This window comes from Chamaea fasciata, unplaced genomic scaffold, assembly GCF_029207755.1.
Source record: "Chamaea fasciata isolate MVZ Bird 193981 ecotype frontalis unplaced genomic scaffold, bChaFas1.0.hap1 SCAF_3, whole genome shotgun sequence".
Classification (NCBI taxonomy): Eukaryota; Metazoa; Chordata; class Aves; order Passeriformes; family Sylviidae; genus Chamaea; species Chamaea fasciata.
The window spans coordinates 72,902,306-72,923,219 of NW_027094088.1; the positions used below are offsets into that span (position 1 = coordinate 72,902,306).

General features: G+C 35.6%; 1 protein-coding gene across 1 annotated transcript in view; it reads left to right on the forward strand.

Annotated features, from left to right (window-relative positions):
* ASCC3 (activating signal cointegrator 1 complex subunit 3) overlaps positions 1-20,914 on the forward strand; it is a 254,485-nt gene that overhangs the window by 102,564 nt on the left and 131,007 nt on the right. The window contains exons 12-13 of the mRNA XM_066179496.1: positions 4,935-5,111; positions 8,294-8,365. Coding sequence (XP_066035593.1) covers positions 4,935-5,111; positions 8,294-8,365 — 249 coding nt within the window. The remainder of the gene's footprint in view (positions 1-4,934; positions 5,112-8,293; positions 8,366-20,914) is intronic.

Below are 20,914 nucleotides of genomic sequence, written 5' to 3' on the forward strand. Positions count from 1 at the left end.
ACTTTGGGTTTGCAATTTCACTTTTTTTTCTATTTCTGTTCTTCAGACTAGACAACTGCACCTATGTGGACTTTTTGACAATTTAACTGTTTCATTACTAGTAAACAAAATAGCAATAAACAAATAAACACTGTTGAAACATTGTAACAAACTTCCTACTTAGCAATTTTGAAACATTTCTCTTTTTTTGTTGCCCTACTCAGTTCTTTTTCCATTTCTGTTTCTCATTTGTTTTGGATAAATAGCACAGATCCAGTGCCAGAGTGAGACACAAAGCCATTCTGTGGATATGATAGTGTACAACTAATAACTAATGTGAATCCCCATATGCAGAACTTTATTCTTACTACCACTGAACAGTGGACTCAGGAACCTAAGTTAAGAATTCATCTTCTTGCACATCTGCACTAAAAACTAAGGAATGCTCGTGTCTAATTTTCTGAGTATCTTGTCTTTAGTGTACATCTGAAGGGCATAAAGACTGACTGTAGAGGGTGTGTTGAAGTGATCCTGGGTCATCTGAATATCAGATTAATTTCTGACCAGCAGACAATTCTTCAAAGATTAAAATGTGTTAACTTGTCTGCTTCACTTAATTCTGTGCTCAAGTTGAGCAGTCAGAGATATGCTTTCCAGTTTGATTGTAATTCATTCTGTGAATGTGATATTTTAATACACGGAAATGGGAAGGCTGCCAAGATCACAAAGTTCAGGAAGAACTTTAGAAGTCAGATAAAAGAGTATCTCTGTGCACAGTCTGTATGCTCTCAAGTGGTGGCTGTAATGTAACGGGATGATATGCAAATCTTAAAATGTATTAGGAAGAAAATGATCCTGCTGTGATCAATTTACAATCCAGAGAGGCACTTCCCATGCCTGATCCTTTATCCATTTACAGCATAAACGCAGATGATGCTTATGTGAAAATCGATACTGGGATAGCTGTCCTCTGATTATTTTTTGTGCATATGTGAAATTTCATGGCGTGGTAATCGTGTTCTGTGAGTGTGTCTGGTGGACATGCTGTCAATTCTCCACATGCCATCAAGAATGTTTCTGAATTAGATGTACTAATTAGATATGTCAATTAAATATAACAATGGCAATTTTACTTCTCACTTCCAGTGTAACATCCAACCAATGAAACTTAGTAAGGCTTTTAAAGAACCGGATGTGCAAATACTGTCTCCGTTCAGGTTTTCAAGGAAAGCCTCATAAGTTTCAAATGTCCCTTATTATTTTACTGGGATAATTGAACACATATAAAGAATTAAATTTTAGAGGCTGTGTTTCAGCAGTAAAGAAAAGGCACTTAGCTGCCTACCACCAGCCACCAATATGCAATGTAACCAGAAAACTTTGTCATCCTAAATGTGTTATCAGTAATTTCTACTGCCATTTCAGGAAAAGGCTGTGGGTTCATGGTTTCTTGTAAATGAAGGCATAATCTCTAATTGGGATTTCTAGGATCAAATTGTAAGTGATGCAGTAGTTGAAAAATGCCAATTTTTGAATGTATTTACAAAAGGCATCTGTATACTTTCAAGGCTTACTGTTCTTTAGAAGCACCTGAGAGTAAAAGATGTTAGTGCTTGCTCTTCAAGGGGAAGTTAGAAAAGTAGTCGAAAAATGTATGCAGAGAACTCTGTTATAAAATGTGTTTGAATTCTAAAAAACCTTGTGGAAAATCAAGTTTCCATAGTGCTTGGATAGATGAATAATAGATACATAGTTGAAACTGAATTATAATCACAGAGAAAATGCAAAAAATAAATTGTATTGTGGTTGCATATTCAGGTAGTCTTGTTTTTTTATTTTTTAAGTCTACTGCAGTTTTAGTCACTGCTGTTTTTATATTGTTACATATAATTAAAAGAATAAAAGCCCCTCATTCTCTATCATCATGCATAAAGTAAACACATAAGTGTTTAATTTACAGTTTGAATTTGATATAAGCATAAAATAATTGGAAAGATTGTTATGGTACATTTTTTATTTCAGTGTAAGTGTACCTCTTTTTGCATCTTCATTATTTTATATATGTACATAATTTATATGTATTTTTGATGAGCAAGTATAAAAGTAGATGGTAAAAAAATAAAGATTTTTTTTTTGTTTGCATGGCCTCAAAAGAAATTGATGGAATGATTTGCAGTCCTAATAACATGATTAGAAGGATGGAGTATCTTCCCCTTGGGGAAAGGCTGAGAGAACTGGGAATGTTTAGCCTGGAGAAATGAAGGCACCTGGGTCATCTACTACCTTTTAGTACCTGAAGGGCACTTATAAGAAAGTTGAAGAAGGACTTTTTACATGGGCATGTAGTGATAAGATAAGGGGGAATGGCTTTAAATGAGAGTAGGTTTGGATATTAGGAAGATGATCTCGACTGTGAAGGTGGTGAGGCACTGGAATAGGTTTCCCAGAGTTGTGGATGTCCTATCCCTTGAAGTGCTGGGGCTGTGAACAACCTGGTCTAGTTGAAGGAGTTTAAAAAATGTGGTCTAAATGTATTAGTAATCCTAATTACTTGTTTGTGTTTACTGTCAGCTTCAGTTATCATGTGGAGTGTTAATTCGGGATTTTCAATAAGTTCCTTAGCTCCAGGGTCAGCTGCCAGGTCAGTGACATTAAGCGGCTTCTTTGTTTTACTAAGGTTTGGAAAGTGGCAATGCTCAGTAAATTTTAACTGTTTGGTAGGCACTGCTTTTATTTTAAAAGAAATCTTTGAAAAAACATCTTACATTTAATTGCTGTAAAAATGCATATGTCCATGGTTATTAAGCAGTATTCTTGTTAATTTTTTAAATACTTGAACTGCTTTCTTGCCTTCAGATGGAACTGAGCATACTTTCAAACTAATGCTTTCAGGCTCTTAGGAGATTTGAAAAAAAAAATTGTTATTTAATTCAGCAAAATCAAGGAATACTTTCCAGATGGGAGCTCAGTTGCACTTTGAAATTGCTGTACTTATTATCAGGCAATTGTGGACAATCTATAGGATACATATATCAGCAAGTGGTAATTGTGCTTACAGGTTGAAGCTTAAAAATAAGGTGTATAAACACTAAGTAAATTAAAACTTTTGCACCACTGATGCCCAGGTACTGGCTGAGGGGCTGCAGCCTGGCCTTGGTGAGGGATAACTGTGGCTGAATGAGCCGGACGTGGCTGTTACAGTGGGCTCTGACCACCCAGAGGTGTGCCACCTCTGGTAAAGCATGTTTAAGAACGGGTAAAAACACTGTGCAAGAAGTGTTGTGAGGGAGAAAACATGAGAAACAGCCCTGCAGACACTGAGGTCAGTGCAGAAGAATGTGGTACTCCAGCGAACCTTGCCAAAACCAGAAAAATCCAAACATACAAAAGAGGAAACAGCCCACCCTGCATACCTCCCCCACCTCTCAAAAAAACCTCAAACACCTCAAAACTGTGTGGTTGATGATGACTTTAGCCCTTAGGTCATCACATCATCCAGCCTTAAAAAGGTGTGTAAGAAGTGAAAAAGTTTCTTTGTTCTCTTGAACACTGTGTTCCCTGTAGATGGAAGACTTCAGAAAATGAAATTTCTCATTTGTCCCAGTTTGCACGTACATATCAGATTTTATTGTACATGCAGCTTTCCTTTGGAAAACTGCTGTTGTGCAAATGCAGAATTGCTCTGCAGCTTTCCCGTGTCATTTAGTTGTTTGCAGCCACAGTTTTAGTGTCCAAATTTTTGCCACAGACTATGTCTATTACTAGGCAATGTAGTGGTTTACTTTGTTTGCTTGTTGTCTGTGGTGTTTGGGGCCATGATTCCTTTTGAGATTTAGTTTAATATTTTGGTGTGCTTCCTATTCTTCAGGTCTGGGTTATGGTGTGGTGTTATTTTGTTTTCCTTGAGAATGCTCTCCATTTGCTTTTTAATCATCTATTTTAAAAACTTTTAATTTAATCATTTTAATTGTATTCCTTTCACTTGAACTCCAAACAGCTGAGTAAATCAAAATCTGTATTCTAAGGAAAACCTCATATTTTTAATAGGATTAAGCCAGGTGGAATTTACTCATCTTGAGGCATTCACTTAGCCTTACTCATCTTGAGGCATTCACCCATTTGAGACTAGTTGAGAACCTTACATATGGCTTCAGTTACAGTGTCTAAAAAGCCTTTATAATAAAATTACTGTGAACTCTGGTTTTAAATAATTATGCTAGTTGTGAGCCAGCCTACGCAACTCCTAATGTTTCAGAAGGAAATGGGAAAATTCTTGTGTACTTTGTTCATTCAGGTCTTCTGTGTGCTTTCATTCATTTTGAAAATTACCTGAAAACACATATAATATGCAGGCTTTTGTATGGAACAAAATGTTTAGTTGTAAAGCACTATTTCTGCCCCTTATGGGAAGGCATATAAACCAAACATTTGAGGAATTAAAGATTTTAAAAAGTAAGAAGAAATTAGAAGGAAATGCCAGTTACAGAGAACGAGAATACATTGTCTAAGAGAGTAGTGGAAGCAAAAACTTAAGGCGGAGGAGTGGCAAAAAATTAGATTCCTTTTTCTTTCCAGAATACTGGTCTGATTTGGACTAAGGAAGAAGACACCAAATCACGTGTCACGGTTTTGCCTATAAATTGGACTATCCCTTCTTGACAAAGCCAGTTTTCTGCTATTGTTCCTCCAAGTCAGTTAATGACTAGCTCACCTTTTGGAGGGCAAAAGTACAATAAAATAGAAAGGTGAATAAGCAAGATTTGATGGAATGGCAGAATGCACTGATTTCTTCAATATAGGATAATCACTAACTCACGTGTATTGTTCACCTTTTATAGAAAGTATTAACTGTTTCTTTCACATTAATGTTTTATAAGGGGTGTTTTAAAACTCTGTGCTTGATTCCTTGGCTTACAACACTTGGAAAATTTACAGTTTTCCTCATTTTTTAATAGGTTGAATCTACACAAAGCATGATTAGGATTTTGGGCCTTTCAGCTACATTACCCAATTATCTTGATGTTGCTACATTTCTACACGTCAATCCCTACATTGGATTATTCTACTTTGATGGCCGTTTCCGACCTGTACCTCTGGGACAAACCTTTATAGGAATCAAGACAACCAATAAGGTAAGGAATCGTGAATGCCGAAGAAAGGGTTGCTGTTTGTTGTTTATTTTGATCATGCTTCACGTACATATGGGTATGTTTATTATACTGCAGGTGTTTTTTGAAGAATTTTTTTTTTGTATAAAGATATACATAATTGAAAGGTGCTTTAAGAATCTTCTTTCTTCAGTTTACCATACTTGTAAGCAGGCCTTGATGCAGCTGGATACAAAGTTATTTAGCTTTGCATTGCCTCTTCTTCACTACTAAATTTTGCTTGGTGAAGAAGTCACCGCATTCAACTGCGGAGTCACATTAGCAGCTGGTTATTCTGCCTCTTGCATTTCAGGTTTCCATGTGGTGCATCTTGTTTGGCTGTAAAGATGCATGAGGAATACTATAAGAAAAATACTAATTTTTTTAATCTGGAGATACAAATATAGAGATACATATATATATATATATACACACACAGCATGCATTAATACTAAAGTTACCAATAAAAACCTTAGAATACTAAGTCATTCATTATCATATATAAGTATTTGCCAGAAACTGTATTTAAAGTAATTCCTAAATAAGCTTCTTTAATCTTAGTGCTATTGCTCATTTCGGGAAGACATTGGTTCATTAAGACAATGGTCAGGTATCATATTCTTATTAAAAATCATTAGTGAAGTGACACTTGACATGTAAATTATAGTTTTTTAAATACAAGACTATACACTTTTCATAGATTTCCCATGCATCTCATTAGCTTATAATTAAGGTTTATGTAGTTTAACTTTTCAAAAAATATTGTTCACCTGTGACTTAAATTAATAAAAATCAAGACATTTTCAATCAAAAGTTGATTTTGTAGCTTAAACAATCATAGCATATTATTTAGTATTTGTAAAAAAAAATGTTTTGCCATTCTTACTAGGTTATTTAAATAGTTATTCCATCTGCAGTGCAGGAGAGGAACTTATTTTACAAGTGTAGGGAGATGTTACAAATCCATATGCATAAGAATAGTTTACCATATGGTGCTTAGTATGATTTGCATATTTTAATCCTCATTAATGGCTTTTACTACCTTCACTCTTCCTTGCTGTTACTTTCAATTCATCCTTCACTTCTACTTGATTCTAATATTTAGTTTATTTTCACTATATAGTAAGAAAAGAGAAAATACTCTCTTTCTTCATGCTCACTTTAAAATGCATTTAGGTTTCAAAAAATCAAAGATATAAGTAAATCTTGTAACATTTGAAATTACTAAAAAAACAGTAATTTTCTAAAGAACCATAATGAGATGAGGAAATATTAGCAGGTAATAGTTATTCTTAAATGTGAATACCTGGCAGACTGTTCTGGTAATACCACAGCCAGGAGTTCTCCTTTTGTTTTTTCAGAAGATTGTCATTACAATTCTACAGAGCAAAATATATTTTACAGTCAAGATAATACACTTTACAGCAAGCAAAACGTATAAGTATTAAGCCTCTTTGAAAAAGGATTCTAATCAGGATAATACTAATACTAAAACTGCCTAATTATTGCCAGTATCAACATCCTTGTGGTCTTCATGAGAGGAGGAAAGCAATGTAAGAAAGCACAGGCTCAAAAGCTGTTGTTGCAGACCATCAGCAAGTGCAGTCAGTGCTATGTCTGTATGCACACTAATGAGTTGCAAGGAGATAGAAGGCTCTTGGTTACTTTCAGGAGATGCTTTGCCACAGTTTGCTGAAATCCTGCATCCAAAAATACTCGCCTGAAATTTGGAGCTGATTAGCAATTTACAGAGTCACATGCAAACTGTAGGCAAGCTTTCAAAGGCAAGGGCAGCCTGATGTATTTATTATGCCTAGAAGCTATCCAGAAAAGCTCTTAAAACTCTGTATGTTGAAATTCTTGGAGCATATGGCACCAAGACTAAGGTTTGGCTGCTTCATTCAAGGTCTGTTAATGTCAGATATTTTTCTTTTATATCAGTCTTTTTTCTGTACGCATGTTCATGTTTTTCTCTTTAGGTATAAATGCAAAGAATACGTAAAGTTAATTTAGTATTAATTTTTTAGTATGTGTACATATATATATATATATATATATATATATATATATGCCCATGTGTCTATGCAGTGCTCTTTTAAGTTTCTCTTTAATGATTTCTCCTTAATAATAACTATTATTTGAAAAAACATGTTAGATAAAATGCTAACCTCTTATTTTAAGGATGATTAGTCTGGGTTCTTGTCTCTAGCACACATGCCCATTTTTCTCATCGTTTTATTATTAAATTTGTACAGTTTCAAATACAAATGTTCTCTTTCCTCTAAAGCTGTTTTAAAGCTGTGTTTTTCAACTTTCATCTATTCTAGGTAACTCCAAGTATTAAATTTCCATTTTGAAATTTGTACATGCTCTGCTTTTGTAGAACATTCCTTTGTGCCAAAACAATTTGGTTATAAGACATAATTGCACAAATGCTATGATATTGGAGTTTATTTATTTATTTTGATTTGTCGCAACCTTAATACTGAGGTGCACTCAAGTATATACATGCTATTTATATTGTAATGCATTAAAGAAATAGAAAAAATCTTTAAATTGGGTTGAAGAATACTCTTTATTTTGATTGAAATCTTTCTTAGGCATTTTATTTATCTATAATTGGAAACTCTCTGCATGGTGCTCACAGTGTTCTCTGTGCATGACCCAACTATGAAGAAATCTCTGTTCTCTATGGCAAAAAAAGCTATCATAATTTCCTGGAGATAAAACAAAAAAACTTGTATGCAATGTAAAAACTATTTTTGTACAGCAAATAGAAAGTCTTAATTATAGAGAAGATATATTAAATTGATATTTCCTCAATATCTAGTAGAAGTAAGATATGAATAATATTAAGGAATATTTCCTTAATATGAAACAGATAAATTAAAGAACTGGATTACTTCTCTGTGGTCATTAAAAAACACCAGCAAAGTCACATAATAAATTTTCTATTAACTGCCCTTACATTTTATCTATGTATTTTCATGTTTTATTTTTGAATTTAAAAGCAAAATGCTGTTGTTGGAATGGGCATTGATATACTGTAAATTTAATTGTGTAATCAGATTTATCTTTCATGGATCACTCTAAATTGCTTGATACGGAGTGGATAATCTGTAAAGATAGATATTATTTTAATATGGATTGTAATGTTTGTTTTTCAGGTGCAGCAGCTGAATCATATGGATGAAGTATGTTACGAAAGTGTGCTAAAGCAAATAATGGCTGGACACCAGGTATTTATTTTTTAGTTTAGTTTCCATTCAGAACATACATAAAGAAATTAAATCACAGTGATGTATTAGGAATTATTCTGTGATATGTCACTTCAGAAGTAGCCTCTAACCCTACAAACACTTCATAGAAACAGCATGCCGTTTACAGGAAATGTAAACTGACTAAATAGTGTTAGCTTCTGGCAAAGGTCAAATTCCCAGTACTTTATATATCCATAAAGTAATTAATGTGTATTTGTGTCACTTTTTTAAAAATTACAAGGCAAAGTAGGTCAGTACTTAAGAGATCTTACAACAGGTACACAAAAAAGCAAAAACGAAGCGCTTGATTATTATTTTTAGCCTTTCCTATATCTTTCAAATTTTAGTCTTTTGTATTAGAGATCAGGGATGAGAATTATGCGGCGTTCAAGACATGGTGTGTAAGGGCTCAGCATAAGTCATTTGAAATATCCTGGGATTTGTGTTTTGTTTTCTTTTTAAAGGAAGTAATCCTTCATTTTGCTTTACAATAGAGGTTTCTGCAGTCAATTTTCAAGTCTGACGTTCCCCTCAACAAAGAATATGGGCCTAACTCATTTGTCTGAATAGTTTCTCACTCTGTTATGATTGTGGTCCTGAATTACTCCCACACAATGTCTCATTTTTGTTAGAACTTCGTACGTAAAGCAGGTATGGCACCTCTTCAAGAACAAATGCTAGTGCTCTATGATGCTTGAAGAGGCTTTTCTGTAAGTACCAAATATATAAAAGAGGGAAACTCTGTCCTGTACAGTCCGCACTATGAATTGCACAATTTTTCCTTTCCACGAAAAAATTCATTGTGTTTTTTGAAAGAAGAACAGTTGGTTTATGACTGGGGAACGGAAAAAACATTTCAGCAACAGCCTCCTAGTCCTCCTGCCCCCCCGCCTTGCTTTTTTCTTACTCCATTCTTCCACTTATCTTCTCTTGTTGATACCAGTTATTGTTGTTGTATTCAGAAAACTTTCATGAAGATTACTTATGGAAATACTGTTATTTTCCTGAGTGAAGACTGTTAATGAAATTTTTTAGCAGTACCAAGGGAACTTTTGTTTGTTTTCTCCTCATTGTCAATTATGCGCAAACATTACCACATTCATTACACTGAAGTACGTTTAGTTTCTTATCTTTTATTTCTTTCTTGATTTTGTTTATTTTCACTTGCTGAAGTGCAATTGGCAGAGTCTTTAAATCAGTAGTATCTAAGTAATGTATCTTGTATTCCCAGCAGGGAGTCTATATGCTATTTTGTCATAATTACTGCACCTTTCTTCCCCTCTCTTTTCTGCACACTGAGGGAAAAAGCAAACATATATGATACTATTTGAAAAGATTCAAGTACAGTAAGTTGTTCAGGTCAAGTAGGAGATGTTTTTGTAGCTTTTCTTAAGAATAGTTTTAGTTCCTGTGCTAGCAGCTGAATGCATGAGTGTTTTGTTTTAAGGCATGAGCTATAGTTTTAAGAGGTGAAGTGAAGAACTGTAGTCTACTTAATGTTACAGTTTCAGCAAAGGACACTACTGCTGATCTCTGTTGCTGAAAATTGTATTTTAAGCTAACAGCCATAGAAGTGTAATTTTGGACACAGCAGAAGTGTGGTTTCCCATGCTATATAAATGTTGGTTTGATTTCAGAATTCTTTGGTTAATTTGATTCATTTGATTGTAAATTTTCTTTGTTTGAAAGTGTTCATTCTGCTATGTTGCAGAACTCTCATTTAGAACATCTAAATAGCAAACAGTTACACTGGATTTTTCTTCAGACTACTTAATTCATATTGGTCTTGATATTTATTAAACAAAGTATGATGACCTGAAATGAATTATATCGAAGTAACAGTATACAGGCTTTGACTATGAAGAATCAAGCATATCAGCTCGTTGTCTAATTATAATATGTAGTACTGTACCACATGAAAAATTGGAGTTTTCCTTTTAATAAGTGTGCTGTGATAAATGATCTGTCTAATCATTAGACCAACTATAGATGTTTAGAAAGGGGTAAAAAAAAGAGGTCATGTAGATATATCTACATTGAAATGCCTGCCCCATAGTGGAAGATGAATATTATGAGCAAATATGATTAATATTACACTAGAAAGGTTTTCTTCAGTGTCTTTTCACAATTTAAGAATGCCTTTTGATTTTCTAAATTTCCAGAAACCCATTACCTTGTGTCCACGTTCACCATAGACTGTTATCATCATACTCTGTTGCCTTTCTTAGCTTGTGTTACCCAAAAAACTTGTATTTATTAAAATTGTATATGTGCAATCTTCATATGCTTTTTAACAAAGCTGTGGTTGCTTCCAAATATATTTCTTAAAAAGATGTATTCATCTCTTTCCCCCAAATACTTAAGAAAAAATTTCCATAGCTGTTGTGTATCTGTATGACATTCAGGACATGGTTGAGATTTTACATCTATTCAGGCAATAATGTATGACAGACACAGATCTCATTAGCAATGCTCCAGAGAGCCTAAAACCTCTGTTCTGTTTTATACTGAAATGCAAGAAAGAAATACCAGAGCCAGAGAAAAACACTTCCCCTCACTAAAGTTGCTTGAGTTAATGTAGATCTTCCTGTAGCCATCAAGCTTTCACAGTGTTTTCTCTTTTAAGATTCTTGACCAGAGTCTTTGGAATGTCTTAATGAATTAAATTCAGCATTGTTTATCTACTGTTCTGTTAACTCATTCTCAAAGAATTCTACCATAGCAGAACTAAATAATTTACTCTTACGGAATTCATGCTGATGTGTCACTGTCATATTGTAGGTTGGAGTGTGAGGTTTGGCTACAGTTACATGTCCATGTGTTTTTATTAGATGTATGTGTATTTTCATTTTTTAAGTCTAAGGTTGGTAGGAATAGTTGCATTCTATAGGCATGTGTTTTGACAGATGGAGAGAAGCTTTTTAGGTCGATTTTTCAACATTCATCCTCTGCAAGACTTCAAGTTCTTCCTGGCTACTGGGAAATCAAGAATTGGTGATTCAGTCTTTAATTTTGATCCATCTGCTCAAACTAATGAGATATCTCATTTGTCGGCTTCACTTTGAATTACCAAATGCAACTGAAACAATAACATTTGTCTTATAGCACAATTCTCTTGTTTAACTTGAGGAAGTTTGCTAGATGGCTTGTTCTACTGACTTTTCTGGGGTTTTCATTATGGCAACTTCCTGTCATGATAAAGAAGATCAGAAAATGTCCCAAAGGTTTCCAAGTACTTTTTAAATAATTGTGCTCATTTGGAAGGATTGCTGACAATGTAGAAATCTATTGGAAGTTTTCTCTGGCAGATCCTCCCTCCTAAGACAGCTTTAAGTAAAAACATCTAGTACTGCTTTTCTGGGATTGTCCTTCCATGCTTGATATAGTTGGTGAATATTTGTTTTCATGTCATACTTTGAATTTGCTATGTTCTGATACAATCTAAAGAGATGTTAGATCTTCCTGGACTAATTTGCACTTTCAGAGTTTTATTTCTACCTCTTAATAAACGAAAGATTCTTTAAATGAAGAAAGAAAAAACTGTGCACCATTTGTCAGAAAATATGATTCCATGCCCAGTTGCAGGTGAAGTATTTTTCTGGCATTTCTCTTCTGGGATGCTCTTCACTTGAAGACTAGGTGGAGGCTAAGTGACTGAAAATTATTGTTCCCTCAGTCTTATTACAGCTGTCTTTTTTCAGACAGTCACCAGTAGTGGGCCACATCAACCAAAAGGATTATTTCAGATACAAAGCTGAAAAAAACCCTCATGTTCTACAGCCCTGTGAGAAGGGCATCCAATGGCAACAAGTTCTGTAGTGCAAGTAGCACCTTTCTGAGACAGCCTGTGGAGAACTTCATGAGATCAACAAAGATAGTGACTGAAGACTGCAAATGTCAGCATCATTTTTATAATAAAATGAAACATTACATTACTGGCCAGGTGTGTGTCGACACAGGCCGGTGGCCAGAACAACCACAAGCCTAGGCTGAAATGCCAAGAGTTTATTGTTTTCATTACGTTGCCAGCTGAAGGACCCTGAAGCAGCACCTGGGTAGCCAAGACAGCACTGCCGGGCTCAGCCCATCCTGATGGGCAGTGGGGCTGCTGTAAGCACCCGTTAACCAGGGGCCCACACATTGTACCACCGTGCTGTAGTCTCCCTCTGCTTTTTATGATTCCTGGGCTTTGATCTCTCTCTCAGGACAGCAATCTCAGGCTTGTCCATGAAAGTGCCTCCAAGTCTCTGTGAACACCTATGTTATCTCAACACAGATATTCTGCTTCTCAAATCAGAGTGTAAACAGCAGTAGACATAATATATAGAAGTTCCCATACTGTTAATCTCCAGGCCTAGGCAATCCCAGCTGCAAGGTCACTTGAGCAAATCTACCGTCTCCACACCATTCTTCTGCTTTTAATCTTTTCCTTCCAATAACCAGTTTAGGACAATGCATATCATGCTGTGTTTATCTTAACAATTTATGACAATAGCATGACACCCTTGTCACGTTATGATTGAGAAATACCAGTATTTTTAGGAGTTTTGAGAAATAATGTATTTAAGATTTTGGTTATTCCTCTGAAACTTATCATCTGTTGATTTTGATTTAATGTTAAATTCCTTTATCTAATATATTGAACTGCTGCTCTCTTTGTCAAGGTTCAGTTGTTTAAGTTAGTATCCTAAAGAGTTAGCTATTTTTCATTCTGACTCATAAATTCACACCCATACTGTCTCCTGCTCTTACTGACCTTTTGCTGGTTTATCTCTTTAGCTTGGTTACCAGGAGATGATCTCACATTTCTCCATTGTCCCCATCACCTCTTGAATATTTTTGCTGTTATGAGTCCTTACTCTTTGCTATCTTTTCTTTTTTTTTTCTTTTTTTTTTTTGTCTGAAATTCACTTAAGCAAAAAATCCCATAAATTTCTTGTATTACCAGTTAGAAGTGTTGTTGCTGAAGTCCTTGAGAGGAGGTTCTTCCTCAAACTGCAGTCATAAAACTCTTCTTTCTCCACTCTCCCCAGACTGCGCACCTCTTCTGTTTCTCCATTTTCTTGTTATTTTTTTCTTATAAGTGATTCTCTTTGGTATTACTTACACCTTCAAAAGAAGTTCTGTGCTTTCTTTGCCCTTGGTGTTCTTTCAGCAGGTCTCTTACACTTCCTCTCTGCACCTTATTTTCCTGTATGGCTTTTTTGCTGACTTTCAAGACTCTGTTACTGGTCTTCAGTCACATGTGTCTAAGTTTCAGTCCTGGTTCCATATCCAATGCACTTTGCTCTTTTGCCATTTTGTCTGTTTATGACAGTTTTTAACTTAGAGTGCCGTTGGCATTCTCTTATCTTCTGAAACCTCTTTTCCTTTTTAAGACAATAATTCCTGTTTTCCCATTGCTTTTGAGAGTTTTCTGTGTAAGTCTGACATGCCAGTATCTTTTCTTTCACAAGGCCTGGTACTCAGAGAAACTCTAAGAGTTGGATTTGACAATCCATGAGTGTCCCTTCTGGCTCGGCTTATTCTGTGATTCCTTGAAAGTTCATTTTCTCACTGAGCTTGGTGTTTTCAGTTCATAGCAAAAGCTGGCTGTCCTGTGGAAGTTCTGACACCTTTCTGTGGTTCTCATTGCCCTTGCTGTTTATGGTTCAAGGTGTCAGTACATAAATACTGAGGAGACATCATGGCTTTTTAAGAAGTGGTTTCACTATGCAAGGAATAGCTTTTCTAGAGGCCAAAGATGCCAAGTTGTCTATTGCAAAGAACTTGGATTTTTGAAATGCTGTATGGTATTGGAAGCCTCAACTCACAAAGGGAATGCAGCAGTACTAATTGTACAAAATTAGCAACAACTCCACTTAACTAAAGCTAATAACTGCAAACCAGTAGAGATACAACAATCCTTTTTGTATTAACATGTTCGAAATCTCACTTACTGGAATGAAAAATGTGGATGAAAAGTAACAATGAACAGCTTTAAACAAATCATCTGTTCTTGTTGATGCACTACAAGTGGTGATTTCGACCTGTCCATTTAGTGCTTACTTCAGTTCAGTTTTCTTAACCTTTTGAAGAAAGTGCTTTTTCAAGTACATTGTTAGTTTTTGAGCTTTTACTCTTCTCATTTGAGCTTGTTTTTTAGGTTTGGCTGAATTGTGTTCTCTTCTGCTTTTGCGGTATTGTCTCAACTGCATCTGATTTACCTGTCACAAGCTTTTACCTTCTAGCTTTTAAGCTTAAATGAATTTGCAGAATAGAGCGATGTATAGTTGTAACAGTTTTAATTAGTCTATGCATTGGGTGGTTACTATGCAGTTTTCTGGAGATCAAGATTGCTTTATTAATTAGAATTTATGTTCTTAATTAACATGTTGTCTTACACTATTGGTCCACATTTAGTTCATTAGAAATAATTTTGAGGTGCAATACATTTATAAAAAAATTTGGAATAATTTCTAAGTGTCACCTTCCACAGATTTTTAATACGTTACTCTTTCAAATCAGGAATTTTTTTGTCTCAGATCAGAAACAAACTGTACTTAAACTTATATAGTCAGAACTGGTTCTGTGATGCATATTGCACATAAACCATTCACTTTGTCTGCAATTGTTCTCTCTGTACAATAATTGATTTGAACTTTGCAGTACTAAGAAGCGTCATCTTGTTTTTCTGAGCTATCTTAAACTAAAAAAGAAACAGAGCAGTTAATTTAAATCTATTACATTAAATTGTCAGCAGTGAATTTGACAGGTATTAATTTCATCTGTAAAAATGATGGATTAAATTTCTTTATTATCAGTTTTCCAGCTGTTATTTGGCTGCAGAAGCCATGTGAAGATAAAAGTTTAATAAGCTTAGTTACTGGAGCTGTTGACAATGCTTTTATAGCCATGTCTTGAGATAAGATTTAATAAAACAGTATTTTCTTTAGCGGTCTCTCTGGGACTTAGTACCTTGAGAATTAAGCTTGTCCTAGTATTTTTTTCCTGGGTGAAATAGTGTTTATAGCATGTTTTGGACAAATATGTCTGGGAAATTACAGAATTTATTAACATGCATTCTTCATCTAGATTGGGGTTTTTTCCTAGATTTTCATTTTAGACTTTAAAGAGTTTATTTCAGCCTGAGTTTTCGTACCTCTGTATCTGTACAGATTGTTTCTCTTTCATCTTCTGGTGTAGCTTATTTACATATATATGTGTATATATTGCTTCTACATTTATATGTGGGCGCACATATGAATAAAAACACACAAATACAGAAGGTAAAGTGACCTGGCAGAATAGCTGAATTATGACTGATGATTTTAAATGTTTATTTCTCTGTCAGCTGATTAAATGAAGAACTGAGGTTTTGGATTGGGTTTTTTTGCAGTTTTTGCACAATTAGGGCCCATTTCTTTGTGGTTTCTTTAACAAACTCACAAAGTAATTCAGTGATGGTGCACTGTTTTTACGTTCTGCCTCTTCATCATTTATTTATGCTCTTCATTTCCACTATAACTGCCTTTTCAACTTTAGGGATATAATAGTTAATATAATCTTATGCCTGTATAAGTGAAATTTTATTTCTTACTGTCTTGCATTGGGAAGACAGGTATCTGCCAGGTAAGAGCTGGAGTTTCCTTTGGAATGGAGAGTGTAACATTCCCCCCCCCCGCATCATTTTTTTTCCAATTATAAATTTACAATCAGAGGCTCTTAGGCAAAGATTTGGGAAATAGGAATAGCAGTTCTTTACTAGTATGTATTACAAAACAAACAAACAAAAAACCCCACCAACAACTACAGCATTAATAACAAAAGAAAACAGTACCAAGAACCTTGAGGGCTTTGTTTCACAAAACCCAGGGCAGTTTGGTATCGGTGCCCCTGCAGGATCTTCAGAGCACCAAGCTGAAACAGTGGCAATTCCCGGGCTGGTATCTGGGGTGGCAGTGTCCCGGCAGGCAGGGGCAGGAAGTCTCGGCAGGCAGGGGGTGCAGGGTCACACTGCAGCAAGAGGAGCAGCGCCGAAGAAGCCGAAGGCGAGGCAGGGCCGGCCCAGCTCCCGCGGGTGGCAGAGGAGGCTCAGGGTTCAGGCCGAACCGGTGATAGTAGATTTCCCAGGACTGGATCCCTTTGGCCACAGTGAAACTCTTCCAGCCAGCAACAGCCGTTCTCTCTCTCCCTGAACGCCGGAAAAAGAACAGCCCACAGCTGCCTCAAGCTCTGTCTTTTACCTGCGTTATCTCTCCCTTCCAACTTTGTCCACCTCTTTGTTTCAACTAAGTACTCTCAAATATCCAACACTTGGTCTCCTTGGTAACTTATGGGGAAAAAATTCTTTAGAGAAAGAAGGAACAAACCTAACCCCCAACACTTACTTTAATTGAAAATAGTATATTGATGTGCTGTGCACTTCAAAAAGTGTTTTATTCCAAATGCTTCATGTTATTGTCAAATGATATGTGTGTACTACTTTCCTCTATATTTTCTGGTCAAATTTGTTTGATTTTCGACATATACTTTGTCGGCTGCCTTTATGAACAGCTGAGGAAATTTCTGGAAATGGATGCCATAACAAGTTATGTGTATAAAGCCCCATATTTCTTCAATTAGGAAGCCTTCTAAATGTTTGTGTGCAATGTTCTATGCCCTATGCTAATTTTTGCATGTATGCTTGTATTTATATAGTAGTTTGTCTGTGTATGTGTACTCAGGTGTTCACAATGAATTTATGTAGACCAGAAACACCAGTTTAGTATCTTCTCAATGATTATGAGTACATGAGATGTTCGGTTTATGTCTGCAGTCTTTCACAGCTACACAGTGTTGTCAGTGCTGGTAATTACAGCTGTTTAGTGGTAGCAAGTGCTACTATTTAAAATCAGTCTTTTTCTGATATTATGAATTTGCATTGAATCGTTAAAAAAAAATCAAATTTAATTCCAGATGAGCAACTTCTTATGCCTAAAATTTTATTTAAATGAAGTAATAGGTAGATAGTTACATCCTGAGCCAGTTGGCCTCTTGTGGATGACCTAGGTGTTAAGTTGCAGATTTTCTTCTTGCAAGTGGGGCAAAGGCAGCTTGACCAGTCTTGCAGCCATATGTGCTGAGTTTTAGTAGCTCTATGTTAAAAGCTGTTTTTCAGATAAGACACTACGGACCACTAGCAGTTTACAAGATTGTGGGAAGTTGTCTGTGGATTTCTGTCAGCTCCACATTATTTTTCAGTAGGAATTCAATGACAAGGTTACATGGTACTCCAAAAGATACGTTAAGCATTGTCAGTGGTCCAAAGCTTTTAAAAATTCTTGCCCTGTAGCTCTGAAAGAAATAGATCTGTGTGCTTAATTTACCATGATAGTATCAACTATACAAATAAACTACCTGGGTTTTGTCAAAAACATCTGTAAATTATTACCAAAGCAGCTACTCTCCACCAAGACCTTATGCCTGTCACAGACTTTCAACAGGTGTCACCTGAGACAATGGTAATGTCATTGGTGAGTTTCAATTACGAATACACAGAAACATAGGTTGCTGTAGAAAATAAGGTATTTTGAGGAATCCATGAGGATGGAAAATAAATTTTCACTAAGATGCATCACAAAATTCCTTTTGACTTCTAATCACTTTCCAGACTTTGAAGTTTCTCATTTATGTAATTCTGTGATGTTGAGAGTTTTCTTTGTGGCTCCTGAAAAGGTGTTTCCAGAATATATTACATTTGGATAATTGCATGCCTTTTAATCATGAGGTATTTATGATACTCCTATTTAGGCTAGGATATTTTGAGAACGACTAGGTGTGTAGCATGTGGGTTTAGAGGGAGATTCTATTTGTTCTAGCGCAGTTTACTACCGTTAACAATAAATGCATAATTTAAATTCTTCATTACTTATTAAGCTTCATATTAAAAACAGTGCTTGTCCTTGAAAGCAGTTCTTTATTTTTCTGATGATATAGAAAATTTGTTGATTAGGAGTGAAAATATGGATAAAGGTTTATCTTGAAATCAGTACTGATAAGAAATAAATTAGAAACCATGAGTGTTCTTTTAATTGTTTAGTAGGTTTATGTTACTGAAACCAGAAGATAGAGAGATTGATATGGCAACTTTATTTATCTTTTTTGCTTAAGTAAAAGTAATGGGAGTAGATATAAAGATTCTTCCAGTATCTTCTATGTTCTTTTCCTTTATTAAAGCTGAATAGAATCTGCTTATCACTACTGACTCCTGGGTCATTTTTGCATATTATGAATGTTATACATGCAAGTATAAATAAATTTGAAAACATAAGAAGAGGCACGGTGAATATGACAACTCCTAATCTACAGTGATATTTGTTGAAAATATAATTTAATATACCATGGAAACATATTTTTTTTATACAAAGTCAAAATACTTAGTGTCAAAACAGGACAAAGGGAAATGCTTGAAACAAATTATTGCATGATCTTGTTTTTCTAAAAAAAGATACAGTGAAAAGCTGCTTATAATTTTGAATAATAATTGTCATTCAAGTCCATTGGCATCCGCAAAAGTGCAATTGTTAACTGCCTAATGACATATATTTGCATAGTAATAGGCTAGCTATTCTTGCTTAATTTTCTATACAAGAATAGCTACTGCTATTTCTATTTCTATCCTGTCAATTAAAATTCAGAATAATTTCTACTACCTGTAGAAGTCAGTAAAGTATTGTTTGTTTGTCTTATTTTTAATTCACCCTCTGCTTTAATTTTCACTATATTCATTTTTCCTCTGCAATTTGTAATAGATTTGGCTAATGCTACAAATGGAAGATAGCACAGATCCTATTATTAATGTCCTGAAGCAGGTTTTCTTTAGTGGAAAATGTATATCTGTTGTATAAAGGCAGAGTCATGTAGTTTCATATGGGCAAGTACTTTTCACTGGAAGCATCCCCATAAGTGCTGCTGCATGAGCACTGGCTGTTCTTCAGTGTCAAGTTTTGATGTTAATGGGAGTCTCCTATTTTAATGCTAGAGGCTCATTGTCACTTAAAGTCCATAACTGTTTTATTCACAGCCTTGAATAGAAATGACACCAAACCCCTATATCTTTCCATATTACATAGTGGTAGATGGCACAATGTCATGTTTTGCATATGCATAGCTGGGTACCTCTCTGAAATCTGCATCCCTAATTGATGAGCTAAGATGGTATTGAGATCAGAGATGTGATGTGATGCCTTGCATGACTGAATGCTGCAAATGGGTGGAAACAATCTTGGGCAAGGTCAAGGCAGCAAGAAACTTGCTTGTGTGTGAGAGCACAGCAGGGATACCTGGAGCTCTGGCTCCGTAGGGTTGGATGATGAGCCAACTGAGAATTTAGGAGGAAGATTAGCCAGTAGATAGACAAAAGCAATGTTGTTGTGGGGTTTTGCTACAGACACTGATCAGGAGTAAAGTAAATGAGGCCTTCTTCAGACAACTAGAAGAAGCCTCATGTTTGTAGTCCCTGGTCTTCCAGGGAGACTTTACCACCACAGTATCTGCTGGAGAGACAACACAGCAGAGTAAAAACAATCCAGTAACTTTCTGGAGTGCCTTGGTAACAATTTCCCAGCACAGACAATTGAGGAGCTGATGAAGGTTGATGCTGTGCTGTACCTTGTACTTACAAAAAGTGAAAGACAGGTTGGGGATCTGAATGCTGGGGAATGTTTTGACTGCAGTGACCATGAGATGGTGGAGTTCAAGGTTCTAATGGAGGAACAAGGCAAAAAGCTGCACTGTCCTGAACTGCATGAGAGCAGTTGGAAGAATCTTGAAAGAATCCTATGCAAGGTAGTCTGCAAGACCTAGGGGATTTTCAGGAATCAGATCTTCCAAGCTCATGAACAATCTATCCTGGTGTGCAGGAAATCAAGCAAAATGGTCCAAGGCAAGTGTGGATGAGAAAGAAACTCCTGGCTGACAGGAGAGTAAAGCAAGGACAGAAGACCCAAGAGTAATATAAAGCCACTGTCCAAGCTTGCAGAAAAAGGATTAGGAAAGCCAAACTCTCTTTGAAGGTGAAACTGGCAAGGTGTGTAAAGGGCAGTAAGAAGGGCTTCTGCAAGTAGAGCAGCAGCAGGAAGGCAGCTAAGGAAAATGATGGCTCTTTACTGAATGGGGCAACAAACCTTGTGACATAAAACATCTGTAACACTGAGCTGTTCAATATCTTCTTTGCTTTGTTCTTGCTAGTAAGATTTACCTAGGAATCCCAGAGTCCCTGAGGCAAATGGAAAGATCATAACAAAGACTTTATCTTTAGTCCTACCTTTACTGTAAGAGAAATGAAAATTAAGAATAAGAAATATGATAGTATTTCAAAATTTGTGTAATAAAGCATTTTTTATGGATAGGTTTAGAACACACAAGGCAAAATGAAGGAAGGGCCAATAGGAAGAAAATAAAGAATTTCCAGTATAAGGTCCCAGGAGAACCCTTTACGTAGTTTCACGAGTGGCATGAAGGTGACTTGGGAGATGATGCATAGGTTGAATATTAGAAAAAGGTTTT